Source organism: Pecten maximus, chromosome 8, assembly GCF_902652985.1.
Source record: "Pecten maximus chromosome 8, xPecMax1.1, whole genome shotgun sequence".
NCBI classification, from domain to species: Eukaryota; Metazoa; Mollusca; class Bivalvia; order Pectinida; family Pectinidae; genus Pecten; species Pecten maximus.
Window position 1 is genome coordinate 16929158 of NC_047022.1, and position 20282 is coordinate 16949439.

Genomic DNA, 20282 nt, shown 5'->3' on the forward strand with positions numbered 1-20282 from the left:
GACAAAACAGTTAAAACCAAAAATAGCTACACATGTAAATATAATATACCACAAAAACTGCTAATTGCTACATAGAATGAGTTTGTCACAAAAATCGCTATATAGAATGAATTTGTCACACAAATTGCTACATAGAATGAATTTGTCACAAAAAATTGCTATATTGAATGACTGTCATAAAAATGCAAAAACGGAAGACAAAAAATAACATAAAATACCACATTCCCTTCTTGGTAATTATTCCATTCCATATATTACCTCTAATTTTGTATCTATTTTGTACATACATAGTACATACATATATATGCCATATATACATATTTGACTGTTCTTATTCATAGCTTTCAAGTTAGAGTCAAAGAATGCTCTTATGTATGAAAAAGTATGTTTCAAAGTGTTGCATAATATTCGCAGTGTAAGTTTTGTTAATTTAGATAAATATTTAACACAAAATGATAATGGCAAACATCTGACTTAAAAATCAATGTACAAATGTAGAAAATACACAGCCTAGTCACACAGGAGAATTACAGATGCTATAATATAAGCTTAAAGAGTACAATGTTTGCATTTGAAAGTTATATCTGAAAATAAATCTTATGACATAACTGGCCTGTTTTACCAAGTTCTACAACATGAATACCGTAAGACATGTGTAATAACACTACTGTGACATCATAAATATTTCATGATGTCACGATCGTTAACATACAGTATAACGTGAGATGATCATGTGTGCTTTCTTTCTTGGTTTGGAGCTTTCAGATTATTGTGTCCATACAAATGCCTGGTTTTTAGCCCATGCAACAATAATATAGCATTAATACATATAACAATATTCATGGCTCCATAGTAACCACGGAAACGAAAGTTTATACACACCAAATGTTTCATGCTTTACAGTATGATGTTACATGATTGTCTCTGTAGAGAAACATACTGTATACTTTATTAGGATTTATTAGGATAATTAATGGATGCAGGCTGGAAGCCTCTATATCCATATCAACGATATATGTACATAAAATAAATAAATGATTGATTTCCAGTATATCAATTGCTATGTTTCCTCAATATATCTAAAATGTTAAACTTTAAAATGAATATTTTTCCAGTGTTTATCTAGCATTACTTCAAAGTTGTATACAGTATCTGCATCTATAATATTTTGCGGCAAATTATTCCATACATCTATTATTCTGTTACTGAAGAAATTCTTTCTTAATTCTAGATTACAACGTTTCTTAAAAATTTTCTCAGAATGACCTCTCGTCCTACAAGAACTGTCCATTTGGAAAAAGTTCTCAGTTACTCTATAATCATAAAGTTTTTTAACTATTTTAAAAACATTGATAATGTCCCCTCTAGTTCTCCGATGTTGTAAAGTTGGAAGATTTAGTCTCTATTTATTGTACTTGTTCAATGATTAAATTCATATGCTGCTTGCTTAAAGGCAAATCAAATTAAAATTAGTGAACTTATCTTAAATTGATAAGTTCCATATGACATAGCCACGAATGTTAGATTAAACCTATTTCAATGCATCTTTGTTAACTGTGGAACTATCATTTTCATAAAATTTTGATATTTACACAGATTTGCAGGCACATCACAGGCAGACATGATTGAATATTATTAAGTTACATAACACAACCAAAATAATATCTTTCAGAGTGTCACATTTCGATGACTACAGTGTCACCTTCATCAGACTAATGACCAATGTGAAGCGTACTAGCACTGACATATGTCGTGTTGAAGATAGTATTTTCTGGACTCGATTGACTGTTCAGGATGTTTCTTCTCTATAACGATCCTATGGATCTAAATCGGACACAGGTGGATCAAAGATGGGAGGAGACATGGGATGGTGAAGGTGTTAGCATTGATGGGAGGCTTGGGGTTGTAAGGGGTCTTAGCATTAGTAGGGAGCTGGTGGGGGTGGTAATATTGGTTGGGGGTGGGGGGGTAGGGGGCTAGTTCAGCTATGGGTCCAGACACTTTCAACAACTTTTAACATAAAATGAAAGAAAGTATACATGTCATTTAATATATATCATAGTGCTGTAAACAAATTCCTGGTATATCGTATCATAACCTGTATACAAACAATCAGACTCATGCTGAATACAAGTAACATGTTATCAAATGATTGAACAAGAAATATGCCCCTGAGTCATTAAGGGCTAGAATGAGAGAGTGATTTAATATCAGATAGGGTTTCAATATGAAAACGGGCAGGGTTTGGGTTGACAGCTGGAGGCTTTACCTAAGGAGACCCTTAAACCTAGGGAAACCTCTTCACCTAAAAGATATTCATGGCTCCTTTCCTGATTTCTTGCCATATGACTTCAAGCCAAGTTTACATGCAGTTCAATTAATAATTTAATTCTTATAAACAGTAAAAATAAACAAATAAATTATACATTCAGTGAAGAGAGACTTTTTTTCAATTTTACATTACATTATACAAGACTATCTTGACAAAGATGTTTATTTTTGGACATACTATCATATACTAATTGATCTTAACACACAAAAAAAGGATACTCTTCACTGTGCTAATCCACACATATCTAGACTTGCATTCCAAAGTCGTCCACATGCAACATCGTCTCTTGCCAGCTTGTTTTCATTAGAAACTACACTTCTAGAGAAGTACTTCCCTGTAACTGACATGACACCTTCGTCTACCGCCAGGAATATACTGGTTTGAGCACCGCCTCTGTTGTCTAAACACAGGTGCCTGATGTTTAGAAAAAGAAAAGAAAAAAACATGTCAGCTTGAAAATGATTCAGATTTTGTATACAGTACCATAATTGCCCATATTCCAATTAGCACACACATATGGATGCGCAATCTTTAATTTTAGTTAACACTTAATTACTTTTGTAAATTGTCAAATATGCCATCATGATTTGCCTCTTTATTTGATTCATAACTTTTGGTCATATAAGCAATTATTTTAAGGACACTTGTAAGTTATTTTTCTTCATTCAATATGTTGTGTTATTTAGATACCTGTATGTCTATATATCATGGGTGTCATGCTTGAATACACAAAGGATAAAATCTTCTGATTCTTTCATTTGGCCTAGATATTTTATATCAAGGGGCGCTTATCTAGAGATACATATTTCATCCATAAACACATTAGCATCCTCTTACCGTAATACAAATTTCCAAACAAAAAACAACAGATAGGTCCATTTAGATTTGAAGGGAATCCAGATCTCAGAGTTGATAACACCTGGGTGAAGAGAGTTAGCTGTCACGCCAGTACCTAAAAATAAAACAGTCAGAAAAATTATATGTCAAATTGTGCTCATCATAATAGTTCATATTAAGAACATCTAAAATTAACAAGATTCGGAAATATCAAAAAGGAAACAAACTGTTAAAGACAGCTAAAATTCACTTTAGTCGTTTAAAAAAATATGTTCTCAATTTCAGAGAATCTCCAGTCTGTCTTTCAATTAAAATTATAGTTGCTTCAATATCTATATAAATTTATTTTGGTTTGAACAATATTATAAAACAGTGTTTGAATCACTTAAAAGTCACAATTGATCAACATAACTTATCAAACAATTGATTATTTATTGAGAAAAAGATCTACAAAAACATTCTGACACCAAAATGGGGAAAATATGGCAGATTTGTTTTCAGTATCTTTGTCACCACAGTTATGTCAGGATATCTGGCCGACCATCGATCAATGTGCGATATACAGTGGTACATGTATATATAAGCTGCAGGTAGTTCTAGCTACAAGTAGGTAGTTATAGGTGCTATATATTGTCAGTTCAAGGCCCAGTCAGGGCACAAGTCTTAAAATTGTCTTCCTTCATCATTTGTGTTACTATCTTATATATCATATATTGAGTATCCTTTCAAATGAATTGTATTATGTAACTTACCAGCCAGTTTTTTTGCTAGTTCCCGTGCATGCATAACATTGGCCAGTTTACTGCATCTATAGTCAAACAGGTTAGGGTACCGCATTCCTTCCCGATTTGGTCCAGTATCAAAGTTGAGAGGAGTCCAATGCATTTTGTGCATAAAGGAGCTGACATTTATAATACGTGATGGAGAGGATATCTTCAGAAGGTCCGTTAGTAAGTATGTAAGAAGAAAATGACCAACGTAGTTTGTTCCGAAAATGAGGTCAAACCTCTGACTTGTTAGAGTCAAGCCATTTTCTGGCTCAGATGCAATACCTGTAAATCAGAAAAGTATATTATCATTTTAATCAGGAGTACCAAGATAACAATGTATTCAAAACATTTTAATACTGTCTAGTTGTTAAATTTCATGGGGTTAATATTTAGCAGTTGTCCCAGTCAGACCTAGATAGTATGCAGTATCAGGTTTCACACATCCACACCTTGTAGAGATACTGTAACACTTCTAATTTTTTTTTTTTTTTTTTTTGGTGTATATACATTTAAATATTCTCTTGGTAGCTGTTTTTTGCGCTATATTCAATGACTACAAATATGGCAAAATTAAATCCTCTCCAATATTACAGTAACATGGGCAATTGGCATTCTATATTTTGTGTACCTGACATTATGTTATCACATACAAAGTTGTCAAGGACTAGGCTTTAGGCCTTTTTATGTCAGACTCACTCATTCACAAATGTAAGACAACATTTATCAAAAAGAAAAAAAATGTACATGTTTAAGATTCTGGTAAAGTTCAAGCCAGTTTTATATCATTGAATAAAGAATGATAAAAGTGTTTTATTACAGAGTCAAACTTTCATTACTATGGGTATGTCAGTGACAGTTTGGCATTTTTACTCATAGGAGAGGGTTTGTTTGTTTGTTTTTGTTTAACGTCCTATTAACAGTCACGGTCATTTAAGAGCGTGCCAGGTTTTGAAGGTGGAGGAAAGCCGGAGTACCCGGAGAAAAACCTCCAGCCTACGGTCAGTACCTGGCAACTGCCCCATGTAGGTTTCGAACTCGCAACCCAGAGGTGGAGGGCTAGTGATTAAGTGTTGGGACACCTTAACCACTCATAAAGTCACTCATAAAGTCGGGACACCTTAACCACTCGGCCACCGCGGCCTCCCAGAGAGGGATATGGGAAAGTGTTTTGGAAAATTTAAATAATTGACCACGTACTAGTATCATATTATATAGTACAATTACCTTATAGGTTTATGTCTACAAGGAAGTTTTTGACAAATTTCAATCACTGACTGGTATCACTAGGGATACATGGACTTTCCTCACTAGATGAAGTTGTAGGGAAGTTTTTGACAAAATGGATATCATTTCTCATTAGAGAAATACTTTACATATTGTGGGGCTTTTCATGACATTTAATATCATTCATCATTTAAAATACAGCAGAAATTTAAGTCATATCCTTTCTTGTATGTATAGTTCACTTCAAATGTCAGATATTTTATCATATGTCTGAGTACAAATGTAAAGACACATAATTATGTGTTTGTTTAATACTCTGTAAAACATCCAAATAGAGGATATCATACATAAATGGTTATGTGACATGGAATTTAATATATCAATTCAACAAGCATTCTGTGAGTATTGCTAAACCAATACATGTCCCCTACCGGTGCCCTCAAGTTAGAACTTTAGCCAAATTTGAGTAAAAAAGTTTAGCCAAAACTGAAACATGATCATTGTATGAAAATAAGTTCATTCCAAACAATCATGAATGTGTAAATTCAACTGTATTGGGTTGAATAAACAATGTTTCCTGCCCCTAAAAGATATTCATGTATTCTTTTGGTATGTCTACTGTACAGAGTAAAAGAATCTAAAGTGAATTTAAATTGAAATGTGTAATAACAGCCTTGGATTGAAATATAAACATGATTCTGCATAGCACAGCATAGTAGTACACTGATTTTATTCCAAAAGAATCTCATATCAGTGAAGCATTCAATACAGAGAAAACAGTTAAGTCCACATTATGGAAAACATTTCTATACGAAAGTAATGCCATACACCCAAAGAACCTCTATGCAAAGAATCAGCATCCTAATACCATTATTAAGTGAATGGTGTGCCATTATAAAACTTTAACCAAAACTCTAACCGGCCGGATGGATGGACGGACGGACGGACGGACGCAGGCAAAACCTATAGTCCCCCCGGTTTCACCGGTAGGGGACTAATAAATTGACATGCCATGAGCCTTTAGGAATGTGATGTATACAATCATGATACAGCCACCAGTGTAAGATTCTGTTTATCAAGAAACTCATGGGCATATAAGTGAAAACATTCACATTGACTTCTATGAGTCAAGACAAGCAAATTTTCCCTACAGAAGCCATCATTCAACATCCAGTACTCATTTTGATGTCATAATATAGTGTTATGTATATATAATTATGTACATTTTGTATGTTACAATATCTATATTACATGTGAGAACTGCTTGTCAAGATATTGTATAATAAAATTTAATATGAAATTGAAATTCTTATAGTAATCTTATCATATGAAAATAAGCTTTGTGCATACCAGCATTATTGATAAGGATATCTAGTCTTGGCTCGGATCCATTGATGTGCTCTGCAAATCTTTTAACTGAATTTAGGTCTGACAGATCCAAATATTGATAATCCACATTGTAATTTCCTGTTTTGTCTGCAAATAAGAGAAATAATCTATTTAATGATAAAAAAGATAATTATAAAAAATATGCATAAATCATAAAAAATATATATTATTTTTTAAGTAGTACATGTATTACCTTTAAATTGATGATTATTGCTGATATAAAACACACAGGCAGAAACTGAACAGATGTAAATAAGACAGAGAATTGAGGTGTATCATTTATCAGACACTCAGGAATACAGCACAGTCATGGTTAACATGTGGACAATTGTAACTTATATGGGAATCAAAGAGTTAGAGGGTACAAATTTATCATAGCAATATTGTTTTGTTTTGCTTGGTTATATTGCCTCTTGAACAGGCAGGATCAATTTGAGGTAGGGTCTCCTTGTAGTAGTTGGTGACTACCTCATAGAACGACATACAGTAGGCCTGTCACATGTCATCCAGAGCAATAATAAAGTGTCTCCCCAAGGAGACAACCATGGAAGGAGCATCGAACCATGCACCTCCGATCTTCACCTGAGGTGACGTGTCATTGCTCTAACCAGCTGGGCTATTGTGCCCCACTTCTATAGAAATAAGGCAAATAACACTCATTATCATAGACCTATAAATTGGCATCACAGAACAAGCTCCACAGCAAAATCATATTGTCAACAGATAACAATCTTTTCCAGTGGCAGAAATTACTGGAAACACTTTAGCAAATCAGTTCTGAATCAAGACAAGGGGGCTTATAGACTCTCCTATCTCAGATCATCCACTTACCGTGCATGTAACTATGCCTAGCCAAACTGATCTGTCTATTCATAGTTTCATACATTACAGTATTTACTTAAAGCCCTAATATAGATCTTTACACATAACACATCTGGATTAATGTACTGTATGTATAGGCAAAGACAAAAATATGACTTGTCAATTTCATTTTCATCTCAAAACACTTTACCATATTTTCTATCCAATAGGCCTACTTCTTAAACACTTCCTCTTAAAATACCCCTTTTTCTTTCAATTAAATATTGAAAGATAAATGAATTCTCCCATTGATTTAAAAAAAAAAAAGTCATTAATCTACAAACATACATTGAACCTTACCTTTGATGTATTGTGCAGCTTGTTTGGCCTTGTTAAGGTTACGACAGGCCAGTATCACACGTGCACCCCTCCAAGCCAGTTCCAGTGCTGTCTCCTTTCCTATCCCAGAATTGCCACCTGTTATTATGACAAGCATGTGATATAAACCATCAAGTCTGGTTTTTTTTTAATTTTCTTCCTATAAATACAATGTAAATATACATATATTCTGAATACCTTTCACAGGGTAAAAACTTAGCAAGACTGTTGATAAGTATCAGACTAGCAGGAATTTCCTCTGCCCAGCCACAGACTTGGACGTTCTGACAGATGTCTGGCATACATGTATATAAGGCCCTACATCAGACATCTACACAAAAGGTACATGTAGCTACTTTGTATCTGTCAGAATGTCCAAGTATGGTGTCAGAGCCAGATGAAACTCGGGTTAGTATCAGGAACATATTGCTTGCTTATTGATATTCTGCCTACTGTCTGTTCTGTCAAAACCTTTTTATTGTTTTCTCTAAAGTAGTACTGTTGAATTCCTACATACAGTATAAGCTGCTCCAATAAAGTTTGAGGATAACACGGCAAAAACTTATGACAGGCGCCATGTTGGTTACTCCAATAATATTAGAGGTGTACATGACAGGAAACTTTTGACAGGCTGTCACAATATCCACCAATGTAATCAGGTGGAATAAGACCTCATATATACGTATAGGAGTAGTACATGTCGGTTAGCGTCAGAACCAAAAAATAGCCAAACACTTTAGCTAGCTGAAGTACAGTATAACCTATAGTCCTTATGAAAGTATATGGATCCAAGGGTAGATCCAACACTGTTGTTTTGGTGAAGGTTCAATTGGTTCATGGTATATCTTGGCTGGTACCATCTGGTATGCAGAGCGATTGAAGAATAGGGGCAAAGTAAAAAGAGTAGTCAATCGAAACAAGATCTGCCATAATGAAGTTGGTTCATTATTAAAAAACCTCTACTGCAGTACTGGTTTCATCTGAACTGAAACCGGTAGACATTCTTAATAAGAACCAATTTATCCTGAGCTTGTTGCGATTGACTACACTTCTTACTTCATGAAAATATTTTAAAAAGTTGTTTTTTTCAAAACTGTACTGCACCAGCTAGAAACATTTTTGTTCATACTTACAAGAAGTGGACGTTCTACTAAGTGAACAGGATGGAGCTCATAGATACATATATATGCATACATCGAGTAACTTGGCGCTCACCTGGTCCAGAGACGTATATACCTGATATACAAGTCTCTGCCTGGTCCAAAGAAATCAATGTTTGGTAGATACCAATTATTGAAAGTGCAAAAATAGATGCTACATTGTATCAAATTTTATGTTGAGGATAAAACTTAGCTGAAAGAAAAAGTGGATGTAGGGATAGCATTTTATGTCATAACAATGTTGCGTCGTGTAGCCTAAGTGGAAAGCTATTAGTTTACCTGTGATAATAACAGTCTTCCCGAACAGGCGTGCTTGACTCCTGTAGTAACGAGTTGTCCCCCATAGCAATTTGATCACGATCATAAATATAAGTAAGTATATCCCCAAAAATATGAGAGGGTAACCAATATAATACATGCCATCACTGACTTCTTCATCACCAAAGAACAACATTATTGTGTCGTTCCTGATGGATCTATATTAGCCTAATTTTAGAAGCAAAATCTGAAAATCTACAGTTACAGTACATAGGTCATGTCGGCGTGCCCAGTTACGAATCGAAGCGCCTCCGTGACGCAGACCTGAATATTGGGCGCGTTTGAGTAAAGAATAGGGCCGTTTGTATGGAACGGTTGGTCCAGTTAGACCGATGTTCTTCGCTTATGAAATAAAGACGGACCTGACGATTTTATGTTGATTTCAGATCAGTCTTGACGAAGACCCCCAAGGCCTGCATTATCATTTGCAGGCCCGTCACAAATTATTTATTAGATCTAAGATTGTTCAACATTATAATTCATAACGTTATAATAAGCCAAGGCAGGTGGTACATTTATGATTATACATCAAATCTGTACTGAAAGTATAGAATCTACTCAAAAACTTTTAAATGGCAACGCTTTCTCAAAATATTGAGAAGTACGTGTTCGAATCTCGGTGTGGAGAGACTACATAGCGGAACCGGAGTGGGCTTACCACCGTTGGTAAGGGGGCCTTGGTACTGAGGTACAAATGTAGCTGAAATGGTTCAGAGCACAGGTGCCTGACTCGTTTTATAAAGTAATAACATATTAGAGTACATTTATCTCATTTATATGTACTCTTATGTGTTATTTAAAAAGAACGAGTCAGGCACCTGTGTTCAGAGCATCCGTCTTGAGCTCAGAGGTCCTAGCTAGGTTCCAATCCCCCTGTCTGTTACATTTATACCAATCCTGTTACAGTACACTGATTAAAGAGTGATTTGGCAACGGCTTACAATGTACATGCACAGGCGCCTGCTTGTGGTTAGATATATAGAAACAAGAAATATCTTTAAAATAGTTTTAATGTTGTGGTTTTAATGCATTAATTTCAGATCCGGTGATTCCACTATCAACCAAATTACAGGCAAACCTGCTCTAACGGGCACCTTGAATAAGCGGTCACCTCCGTTAAGCGGTCAGGGGGGGGGGGGGGGGGGGGGGGGGGGGAGGAAATATAAAAAAGCTCTGTGGTGCATTCTAGTGCATCATAGACCCCAAAAATCAGAGATTTACAAATTATAACCGTTTGAAGTTTTTCCCTTAAAACCTTCTTTAAAAAAAGGCAATCGTTTTGATCATTATCAGCTGAGTCTTAGTTTAAACTTTATCTTATTCAATAATACATGGCAATATAATATATACAATATGGTTTTAAAAAGGATTCAGAAACAAGTAGTAAGTACTTATGTAAACCTGTCTCCTTGTAGACATACATTAGCTATGGAACAGTACTGACAATACTTAATGCTATTTGGATATATATCATTGAATATTTAATTACATTTTTAACATGTGCATGGAAAATAAAGAGAAAGGGTGCAGGGGATTGAAAGGGGCTAGGGATAATGCTTACGGTGAAGGTAGGACAAGCGCAGATTTATTCATCGAATTCCGTATATGAAGAGAGGGCATTGGGTCTGTGCATATTGTATGAAGTTACTAATTATTAGTACATAAAAAAACATGATGTAATTTTGAATTTTTAGAAGCGTCTAGACTGACAGATGAAACTTTGTACACAATCAAAAATAATTTGGTTCATGTGATCTGGTATTTCTTGACTGCCATACAGTAAGATATTAACATTATAGTTGGGGAGTAGATGACTAAAACATTGCATTCTAATTATATAAGCTGTTGATAGTTAGGACAATGGAGGAGAAAATGTTCAGTAGTTTCAGAAGACAATTTACATGAACAAAGAGGACTATCAACTAAATTTCGTCTGAACAGGTGATCGTTTAAAGAGCTGCAGTTCATTCGAAGCCTTGCATGATGATTTTGGCCATGTCTGCTATTGTAGTAGTAATAGTGTTTAGGGACTGAGTGAGTGTCGGTATTTAAGAATGCTTTAAGGTTGGTAATTGAGGGACTATATTTTATGTCGTCGGGGAGTGAATTCCAGAAGTCGACAGAGGAGGGTAGGAAAGAGTCTTTATATAGTTCGGCTCTTAACTTGACAGAAATCATTAGCTCTTCTTGTGTTGTACGTATGTATATTTAAACGGCGAGCAGACAGAGTGTTAGTAAGATATGAAGGACAAAGACCATGAATAATCTTATGAAATTGAATAATTTTGTGTTTTCTTCTTCGGACGACAAGGGGGTCCCAACCGGTTTCTATATATAATGTATTGTGACTTGTGAGCTTGGTTGCCAGTGACTATTCTGACTGCTTCAAGCTGTATATTTTCTAACATCTGACTTAATTTGGTCTTAAGATATATTATCCCATATGATGTCTCCGTATTCAAGTAATGGTCTTATAAAAGTAAAATGAATTTGGAGAGACTTCCTATCAATGATGAATTTAAGATTCCTAATCACAGTAAGTTTATAAGAGGATTTACCAATAGTGTATTGTATATGGTCAGTCCAACTTCCGTTAGATGAGAAAGACACACCGAAGTGTTTGTGGCACGTGACTTCTGTTAAGGATGTGTTTTTCATAAGTAGGGGAGGATGGAAAGTTTTACGGAGTTTTTTTGCTAACGGTCATTGTAACAAGCTATTTATTAGACCAATCGTGAATTTTCGAAAGATTATTATTTAACAGGTTTGCGGTCAAGCCCGGTGAATCCACTTCGACATATAGAGATGTATCGTCGGCAAAAAGCTTATTGGTGCAATTAGTGTCATGAACAATATCATTTATGAATATCAAGAATAAAAGTGGCCATATAATCGATCCCTGTGGAACTCCTGCTGATATATATGTAAGTAATCATAAAACCAGCTAAGCAGATTTCCTGTGATGCCGAAAGATTTTAATTTGGAAAGAAGGCCTCGATGCCATACCCGGTCAAAAGCTTTGCTGATATCACAGAAGACCATCTGGACTTCTTTACCTTTATCCAGAGCAGAGAAAATATCATTAGAAATAGATACAAGCTGGTTGATAGTGGAATCACCGGATCTGAAACCAGATTGAAAGGGTGTTAATAAAGATTTGTCAGTAAGGTAGTTGTACATGTATTATATACACAACGTTCACAGTGCGAGAATATGATGAGTGAAATATCCATCTTGTAAATAAGAAGCTGAGTCTTGGATCGGGTAAGGGACTGGTGACGTTTTTTTTTTTTGGGGGGGGGGGGGGGGGGGGGGGGGGGGGGGGGAGGGAACACATTTTATTAAGTCGTTGTGGTTTGCATGATAATTAACAAATCTGGGCTAATATTGCCTGCAAAAAAACAAAACAAAAAATAAATAAATAAATGAATACCAGGTAGTAATTTTATTAGTTGAACAATAATGGGCAAATTTTATTAATAATGTACAAGTTTATTCATAATCACCAAAAAGTATATTGATCAAGTGACGTGATTCTAACAAATAATAAGATAATAGACTAGTACAACAACGTAATCACTTGCAAGTTGCAGCGTTGTAAAATACTTATTTTTAAAGGTATTAGAAATAGCATGAGCTCTAATTTGTTTTTAATATGCAAAATACCAAAGAGAACGGATACTGATCAAAAGATCTGTGAAAACTGTATGAATGTCAAGCAAACGCCAATTACAATACCTTGACTTGACCCTCCATTTCTTTTTATATGAATCATTTGATGTAATTCAGTTGAGGAATAGCTATACATAATTACAGTAGCCCAATTATTAGACAATATTGTAGAGTATGTGCGGGTACAATAAAAAATATTACTTAAATTCTACAAAGAGAACTGTTACAAATTAATTGAATAACAAGCTGTTATCAATAATATAATTTGATTAGAGATAACCTTAAAGTTTCGGAGACAGACTGGGATCCCCATCCCAGCTGGTCAAAATAAGTACATCTTTTGTACTATCATATGACCTGCTGCCAATGAATTCTTTGTCATTGATAGGCTAAGAAAATCAAAACATACTAGGATTACATGCAATACTCAGTAGGAACAGTTATAGATATAATACTACTTACATACGATTTCAGCCAACAACAATAGATACACTGATAAATGAAACATTTCGTCACAGTTTGCACGACAGAACATTAAAGCATGAAAAACAGTATTACCATAAAGTAAGCGAATGATAATAAACCAGTACACGTAATTTCATATTTCTCTTAGTTAAACAGTATTTCATTTCTTCATTCATTTGCTTTGTAAATATACATGGCCACGTTTTGAATGCTGGTTCAGTTCTCTGATGACATAACATCTATAAATTTAAACATATAAGGTCTAACATAATATTTTCTTTACAAAAACAAATTGACCTAATTTCTGAGTATAAGGGACATTCCATAAGAAAATGATATTCGTTTTCAATTTAAGTACAAAAATTACAATAACACATTTCCGGAGGTATTGGAAACGGGCGATGTCATCTTCCCGCTTCTATATTCAATCTATGAGAAGACACCCGAAACGTTGTTATTTTTTTTTTTTTTTTTGATATTTACAATCATTCATTTAAGAAATTCATTTAAGAAAAGTATATAACATCTGGCTCGTGGCGAGTCTTGAATAAATATGTCTCGTACCCTTGATTGGAATAATGATAAAAATACATCAATATCTTCAACTCTTTGTTTAAGCCAAACATAACCAAAACCATGAGCACATTATATGTTCTTCACCCGTTTAACCCATTTTATGGTACGAGAAGAAAATCGTCAATATATGCGTGTTAATTGGCATAATCTTAATTGGATGATTGTGTGTCAAGTCCTAGAAATAGGTCACTGCGATCTATCTTGGACCGTGACGGAATTGACCGAATGTGAGGTGGTCAACAAGAGGGCCATCAATTGCTGACCCATGTCTTGTCAAAGTTGAGATATTACATCTCTTTGCATCTGGTAAATATTTAAAGAAACAAAAAAGCAAAAATCAAACAAAATCAAACAAACAAAACATATTAGCCCCTACCCCTTCTTATAAGAACAGGGGCTATTCCATAAAATAAGAGTAATGTAAGATGTGTTAATGAAAACTATGTAAATGCCGATAACACAACGTTTCATTATTTTCAAACAAAACGTTCTACGTGGTCCTCTCACGTTTCACTTAATATTTATACAAGCTTATTTGTACATATAGATGCTAATTAGTATTGAAAATGAGCCTGGTTCCAGTTCAGTTAAATCTTTTATTTCGAGTTACAAATGTATATCAACATGTTTTAAAACACACGGAATGAATGGTATATGCATAATAAAAATTTAATTAAAAAAAAAATTCCACTACAAACCACACATATTGCAGGATTAAAATAACATTCGATCTATATTGAGTGTATTGATAACCCCTAGGCATCAAGATTTTAGGCCCTTGACATCCCCGACAAAGCCTAGAAAGACGAAATGACTGTATATTGTAGTTTAATTCATTTCTAGCTTTACTGTATTTAACTCTTAATTTGCATTGAAAGGTACGATTATTTGGTGTCATTTGTACAATCCTTTGTTTAGATTTAAGTAACACTTGTAAGTCTTTGCAGCAAGGAAACACACACACAAAAGGAAAATAATGATAACAATAAATGAATGAAAAATGCAAAGATAAAAAGCTTTGCTATAGTTATAAAATAACTCAAAACCTGAGATACAGTATATTCTGCACGAACAGCCATGCAATGAAACACCCACACCACCCGATTCCTTGGTGTATCGTTTGAAGAGACAACCAACACTATCTTTATCAGTTTAGCAGGCATGGGCGGGCGCTTCGTTTTGGAATTTCATTCCTCTATGTACGAGCTGTACATACATTTATTAAGGATGTCGGAGGCTTTGCTCTTTTTCCTCGAACTATTATAAATATATCATAGGATGAAATCATTAACATATATAAATAAAACAACTTTTTGACCCACACGGAACAATGTCGTGGTTCCATTAATTAGTAAGTTCACATTTGATAAGTGAAAAATACATTACAGGACCGTTTCATACGAAACAAAGAATTGTGTTGATAAAGTTATGATACATCTGATATGAACTACCCGGCTCTCGGAGGAGGTACACACATAAAATGCCCATATATTTTACTTCTAAAAATCATTCTATTGTTATACCGACTTGTTAATCTCTATTACACATCCTCACACTCATATCTTCTCGCATACCTTTCACCTATTGTTTAAAGTGTTTGCTTTTTGGGTGATGTACCTTTTGATATGTATGTTGCCCCATATCGCAATTATGTCTTTTTCAACCAAGGGAAATACAATTATAAATATCTTACAACTTTGCAGATAATGTTGGTTACATCTCACATGTTAGAAATGCAATGAGATAGAATATACCCCATGACCAAAACATGCTTTAGTTATATGCCATCACCCAACGATATAATGAAAACGTGTGAAAAAATTGCAAATATCACAAACTAAGCTTGATAAAACTCTGTGTTCTCCCTTACAAACAAACAGGGAAACTATGTCAAGCGAAATGCTATAACTAATAGCCATTATACTGTCAGTCTATGCAAAAATATGTCCATGTTAGTGATAAATCATTTAGGAGCAGACCCGACACATTCGTGTAGTGCATAACTTTAGATGACGGCGGCCACGACAGATGTTACGGCTGCTGTTAATAATGATGAAGATAATAATGCCATAACGACGACGATGACGGCAGACACTGTTACTGCTGCTGCTGCTGCTGCTGTTTATTATAAAATAATGGTGACGACAACATGACGATGATTATGTTTGGAGTTAAAAGTGTTCCGGACAAAACGACTTTTTTTTGTAATTCAATAATCCGTATCCTCGTCGGTGTCCGGATCGTTCGTCGCATACTGTTGGTCAGCGTCGGTCACAAGATCAAGCTTTGCCTTTGTTACTTTAACAACATAGAAAATAAACATCTTTTACATTTTTCTTTTACATGTATGACTCTTACCAAATTAAACACACTAAAACAATTAACACACTAAACCAATTGATATTGCATGTAACTGAATCAAATTCGCTTGATAGGCATCTCAGAAAAAAGTTCCGTTTATAAATTATAATGCTTTGCAAACGTAGTTATTGAAATAAATCGATTGGAATGCTGTCGTTCATATATTTATTTTACAAAAACAGAACTTGTTAGGTTTTCACACATGTATGATCCCTCCAATTGCTTTGAAATGTTATTATTTAAGTTTACATGCCATGCTGGTGAATTTGTTAATCAACAGGTTTTGAAGCAAGCTTGGTATAGTTTACCTGTTCCTTTAAACAACTCGTTGCCAATCACCCCATTTACAGGATTACCGTCCCCTTTAAGTCGCCATTGCACTAGACGGGCAGTTGGACTTTTCGTTGATGTAATGATATACTTGCTATCTGCGCTCATTCGACAAGCAACAACCTAAAAATGTAATTGACAATCAAAGATTACATGTATTGTTTTTAAAGAGAGAGAGAGAGAGAGAGAGAGAGAGAGAGAGAGAGAGAGAGAGAGCGTAAAATACCGTCGAGACAAAGTTAAAGCAATAACCCTCGTCACTCTACCACAATGCCGACTACAAAATGATTCCATGAGTAAAATATTGAAAAAAAAAAATACTGTTAAGCACTCCATTTTAGCTTGTGTAAAGATACAATACATGCCATACAGTGACAGTTGAAATGATACAAACCGCTAAAGTTTAAGAAGAAATCATTTATGTTGGAGGCTATGTATTCTTGAAAAAAAAAAAAGGAAAATGGATTTCCTTAATTTAAAGAACAGGGAGGAAACTGGGACTGCAGTGAAATAATATTAATTCTTACAAACAAGGAGTAGGGGTAACAAATGGGGTATACCTGAGTGGAATCGAGACTATGTCATTCAATTGTGTGATATCACCGACGAAGTATGTTTACCCCAAAGTTCAAAAGAAAAAAGAAAACAGAAACGGAATTTGCCTCAGAATGGCCGCATGTAACTTATAATTATCCCCAGAGCCTCAACGGGGACATGAAAGTTGCAAGCAATAGGGAGTATATGCCTTTCCTTACCGTATTTTCCATTCGGAAGCTTGCTAGACATCTCAGTGTCGACTTTTCCCAAATTCTTATGGCATTTTCAGATCCATACGAAAAGAAATAAGGACCCGATTCTTTTGCAAAAACATCGACGGAACTAGTATGTCCCTCCAACCGACTAATCATTTCACCTAGAAAGTATTAACGGATATATAGTACGTAACTATAAACTATATTGTGTTTCCTTAATACTTTATCTGCAAATGCATTGTACACTAATCGATATACAGTGTAATCATAGTAAGTGTGCTATTTTTTTTTTAAATTTGTTTCTGTACCTAGTGGTTCCAGTGCCATCACTCAATTCCTGTTTTCAGGATGTAATTGAATCCCATATATACTTTACTTGCTCACTCTACGAAATACCTGGGTCTATTCTCCTACTTTTTCAATGACCTCCATGCTAATTTATATATGTGTATGCGTTTTAAAATAGTTTTAAATATCGATTTTAAATTAGAGCCAATATTCCATTCTCATATTGGTAGTCACTGCCATTGTATTACCTGTTTTTCTGTCCCAAACTCTGAGGATGAAATCCTCGTGCGCAGTAAGTATTCTTTTGCCGTCAATCACGTGTATCTCGTCGACTGATACATCTAAGCCCTTCCTGTTGTCAATTTCATTGTAGCGTGCTTGGTATTCAGCATCATCACATTGTGTGACCATTGCTCCTTTGTAGTCCGAAATGTAATGAAGATATCGATGCATAATTAAATTGAAAAAAGTGTATTACAGTCTTAAAATTAACAATATATTTTGATTTTATCAGTAAGCCCATTTTCATGGAAGTTCGACGTTTTATTAAGTGGTTTTTTTAAGTTAAGAAAAAAGTGTATGGAAATGTCTAAAGAAAATGCAAAACATCACAGAAGAGAAGAGTTTTAGACTACAAAGTTTGGTTTCCTTTTTAAAGGAATACACAAGGAATACACGATACACAAGTTAACATTAAATTTTTCAGATGTCTCTTATCTAACGCTTTTAACAACTATGGAAAAGGGAATACCATGATTGTCACATGTAGCTTATGTGATGTGTATATGTTTGTGTATTCATAATAAACGACAAATGTATAACATGTATTTGTGTAATAATTTATACAAAGAGACGTAAATTGAATTCGTTGATATCCCTTTCCGTTAAATAGTTGCCCCAATACAGACAAATACCATATCATTTGTATTTTTGACAAAGAAGTTTTGATGAAAACATTATTACCAGACGTTTCCAAACATCCACTTACCTTTTCCAATATCCCAAATGACAAATGACGCTGGTTTGTCCTTGGCTTTTTTATCTATACGTTGTATATTAGAATTGATACCAAAAATAAATAGCTGTCCGTCGTCGGACAGAGCTGCCTTCTTTGTTGGTATACCTTTGTATGGATGCTCAAGTGAAATAGAAGTGATACACTGCAAGCTTTTAATGTCAAACAAAAGCCATGGACCATCCAATATTCGTCCTGCCAAAACAGTCCATCCCTTGTTTACCTTAAAATAAAGATGTCAAGAAGGAGGTATTGGCTAAAACAGGAATAGGTTAAATTAGCAATGGCTACAAGGGATTAGGTAAAATCTGTATTGACTTAATGGGATAACGATAAATAAGTGTTGATTAAAAAGGAAATGTTAGATTTGTATTGACTAATAAGGATAATGTTAAATTAGTATTGACTAACAGGGAATAGGTTAAATCATCACTGAGTTAACGGGGCAAGGTTAGATAAGTATGGACTAAAAGTGGTAAGATTAAAACTAGCATTGCCAAAAAGGGATTATGTTCCATTAATATAGACTAAAAGCGATTAGGTTAAATTAGTATTGACTAACAAGGATAATGTAAGATTAGTATTGACTAACAAGGATAATGTTAGATTAGTATTGACTAACAAGGAGAATGTTAGATTAGTATTGACTAACAAGGATAATGTTAGATTAGTATTGACTAACAAGGAGAATGTTAGATTAGTATTGACTAACAAGGATAATGTTAGATTAGTATTGACTAACAAGGAGAATGTTTGATTAATATTGACTAACAAGGATAATGCTAGATTAGTATTGACTAACAAGGATAATGTTAGATTAGTATTGACTAACAAGGATAATGTTAGATTAGTATTGACTAACAAGGAGAATGTTAGATTAGTATTGACTAACAAGGATAATGTTTGATTAATATTGACTAACAAGGAGAATGTTAGATTAGTATTGACTAACAAGGATAATGTTAGATTAGTATTGACTAACAAGGAGAATGTTTGATTAATATTGACTAACAAGGATAATGCTAGATTAGTATTGACTAACAAGGATAATGTTAGATTAGTATTGACTAACAAGGATAATGTTAGATTAGTATTGACTAACAAGGAGAATGTTAGATTAGTATTGACTAACAAGGATAATGTTAGATTTTATTGACTAACAAGGAGAATGTTTGATTAATATTGACTAACAAGGATAATGCTAGATTAGTATTGACTAACAGGGATAAGGTTAGACTGGCATTAAAATGGGCAAGGTTAAATAAGTATTCACTAAAAGGGGTAAGGTTGAATTAATGTTGACTGAAAGTGATAAGGTTAAACTAACATTGACAAAAAGGGATTAGGTTTAATTAGTATTGACGAAAAGGGATTAGGTTAGATTACTACGGAATAAAAGATGCAGGGTAAGAAATACTTTCCAACGTTAACAAACACCTACTAACTCATATATAAAATACTAAAGAAATGTGCTGAAGATAACTGTCGTCAATATTGAAAAGACAAAACTTGATTGGTTTGTCTGTTCTATTGGCACGCCAAAGATTACGAAAACGGATAACCATGTTATTCGATCCTTTTCAATGTAAAGAGAAAGCCAAGGTCAAAGTAGAA

General features: G+C 34.3%; 2 protein-coding genes across 2 annotated transcripts; both read right to left on the bottom strand.

Moving 5' to 3' along the window:
• Window positions 1-222: 222 nt before the first annotated feature.
• Window positions 223-9453, bottom strand: LOC117332617 (retinol dehydrogenase 12-like). The gene is made up of 6 exons (XM_033891595.1): window positions 9171-9453; window positions 7714-7830; window positions 6514-6639; window positions 3922-4221; window positions 3170-3284; window positions 223-2746 (listed from the first exon to the last, which is right to left on the bottom strand). Exons 1-6 carry the CDS (start codon window positions 9343-9345, stop codon window positions 2554-2556), a joined length of 1026 nt encoding a protein of 341 aa, XP_033747486.1. The 5' UTR covers window positions 9346-9453; the 3' UTR covers window positions 223-2553.
• A 4539-nt stretch (window positions 9454-13992) lies between these two features.
• On the bottom strand, window positions 13993-19234 carry LOC117332619 (U5 small nuclear ribonucleoprotein 40 kDa protein-like). The gene is made up of 5 exons (XM_033891596.1): window positions 18642-19234; window positions 17902-18069; window positions 17369-17526; window positions 16592-16736; window positions 13993-16220 (listed from the first exon to the last, which is right to left on the bottom strand). Exons 2-5 carry the CDS (start codon window positions 18062-18064, stop codon window positions 16132-16134), a joined length of 555 nt encoding a protein of 184 aa, XP_033747487.1. The 5' UTR covers window positions 18065-18069; window positions 18642-19234; the 3' UTR covers window positions 13993-16131.
• Between the last annotated feature and the right edge of the window lie 1048 nt (window positions 19235-20282).

Bases quoted from the DNA above. Each gene is read 5' to 3' on its own strand.
- LOC117332617 (XM_033891595.1), bottom strand. From the start codon at position 9,345: ATGTTGTTCTTTGGTGATGAAGAAGTCAGTGATGGCATGTATTATATT. The intron at 7,831-9,170 runs GTAAACTAATAG...TCATAATAACAG, and splicing joins GAAGACTGTTATTATCACAG to GTGGCAATTCTGGGATAGGA. The intron at 2,747-3,169 runs GTAAGAGGATGC...TCTAAACATCAG, and splicing joins GTTTGGAAATTTGTATTACG to GCACCTGTGTTTAGACAACA.
- LOC117332619 (XM_033891596.1), bottom strand. From the start codon at position 18,064: ATGGTCACACAATGTGATGATGCTGAATACCAAGCACGCTACAATGAA. The intron at 17,527-17,901 runs GTAATACAATGG...AATACTTTCTAG, and splicing joins AGTTTGGGACAGAAAAACAG to GTGAAATGATTAGTCGGTTG. The intron at 16,737-17,368 runs GTAAGGAAAGGC...TTACATTTTTAG, and splicing joins GCTTCCGAATGGAAAATACG to GTTGTTGCTTGTCGAATGAG.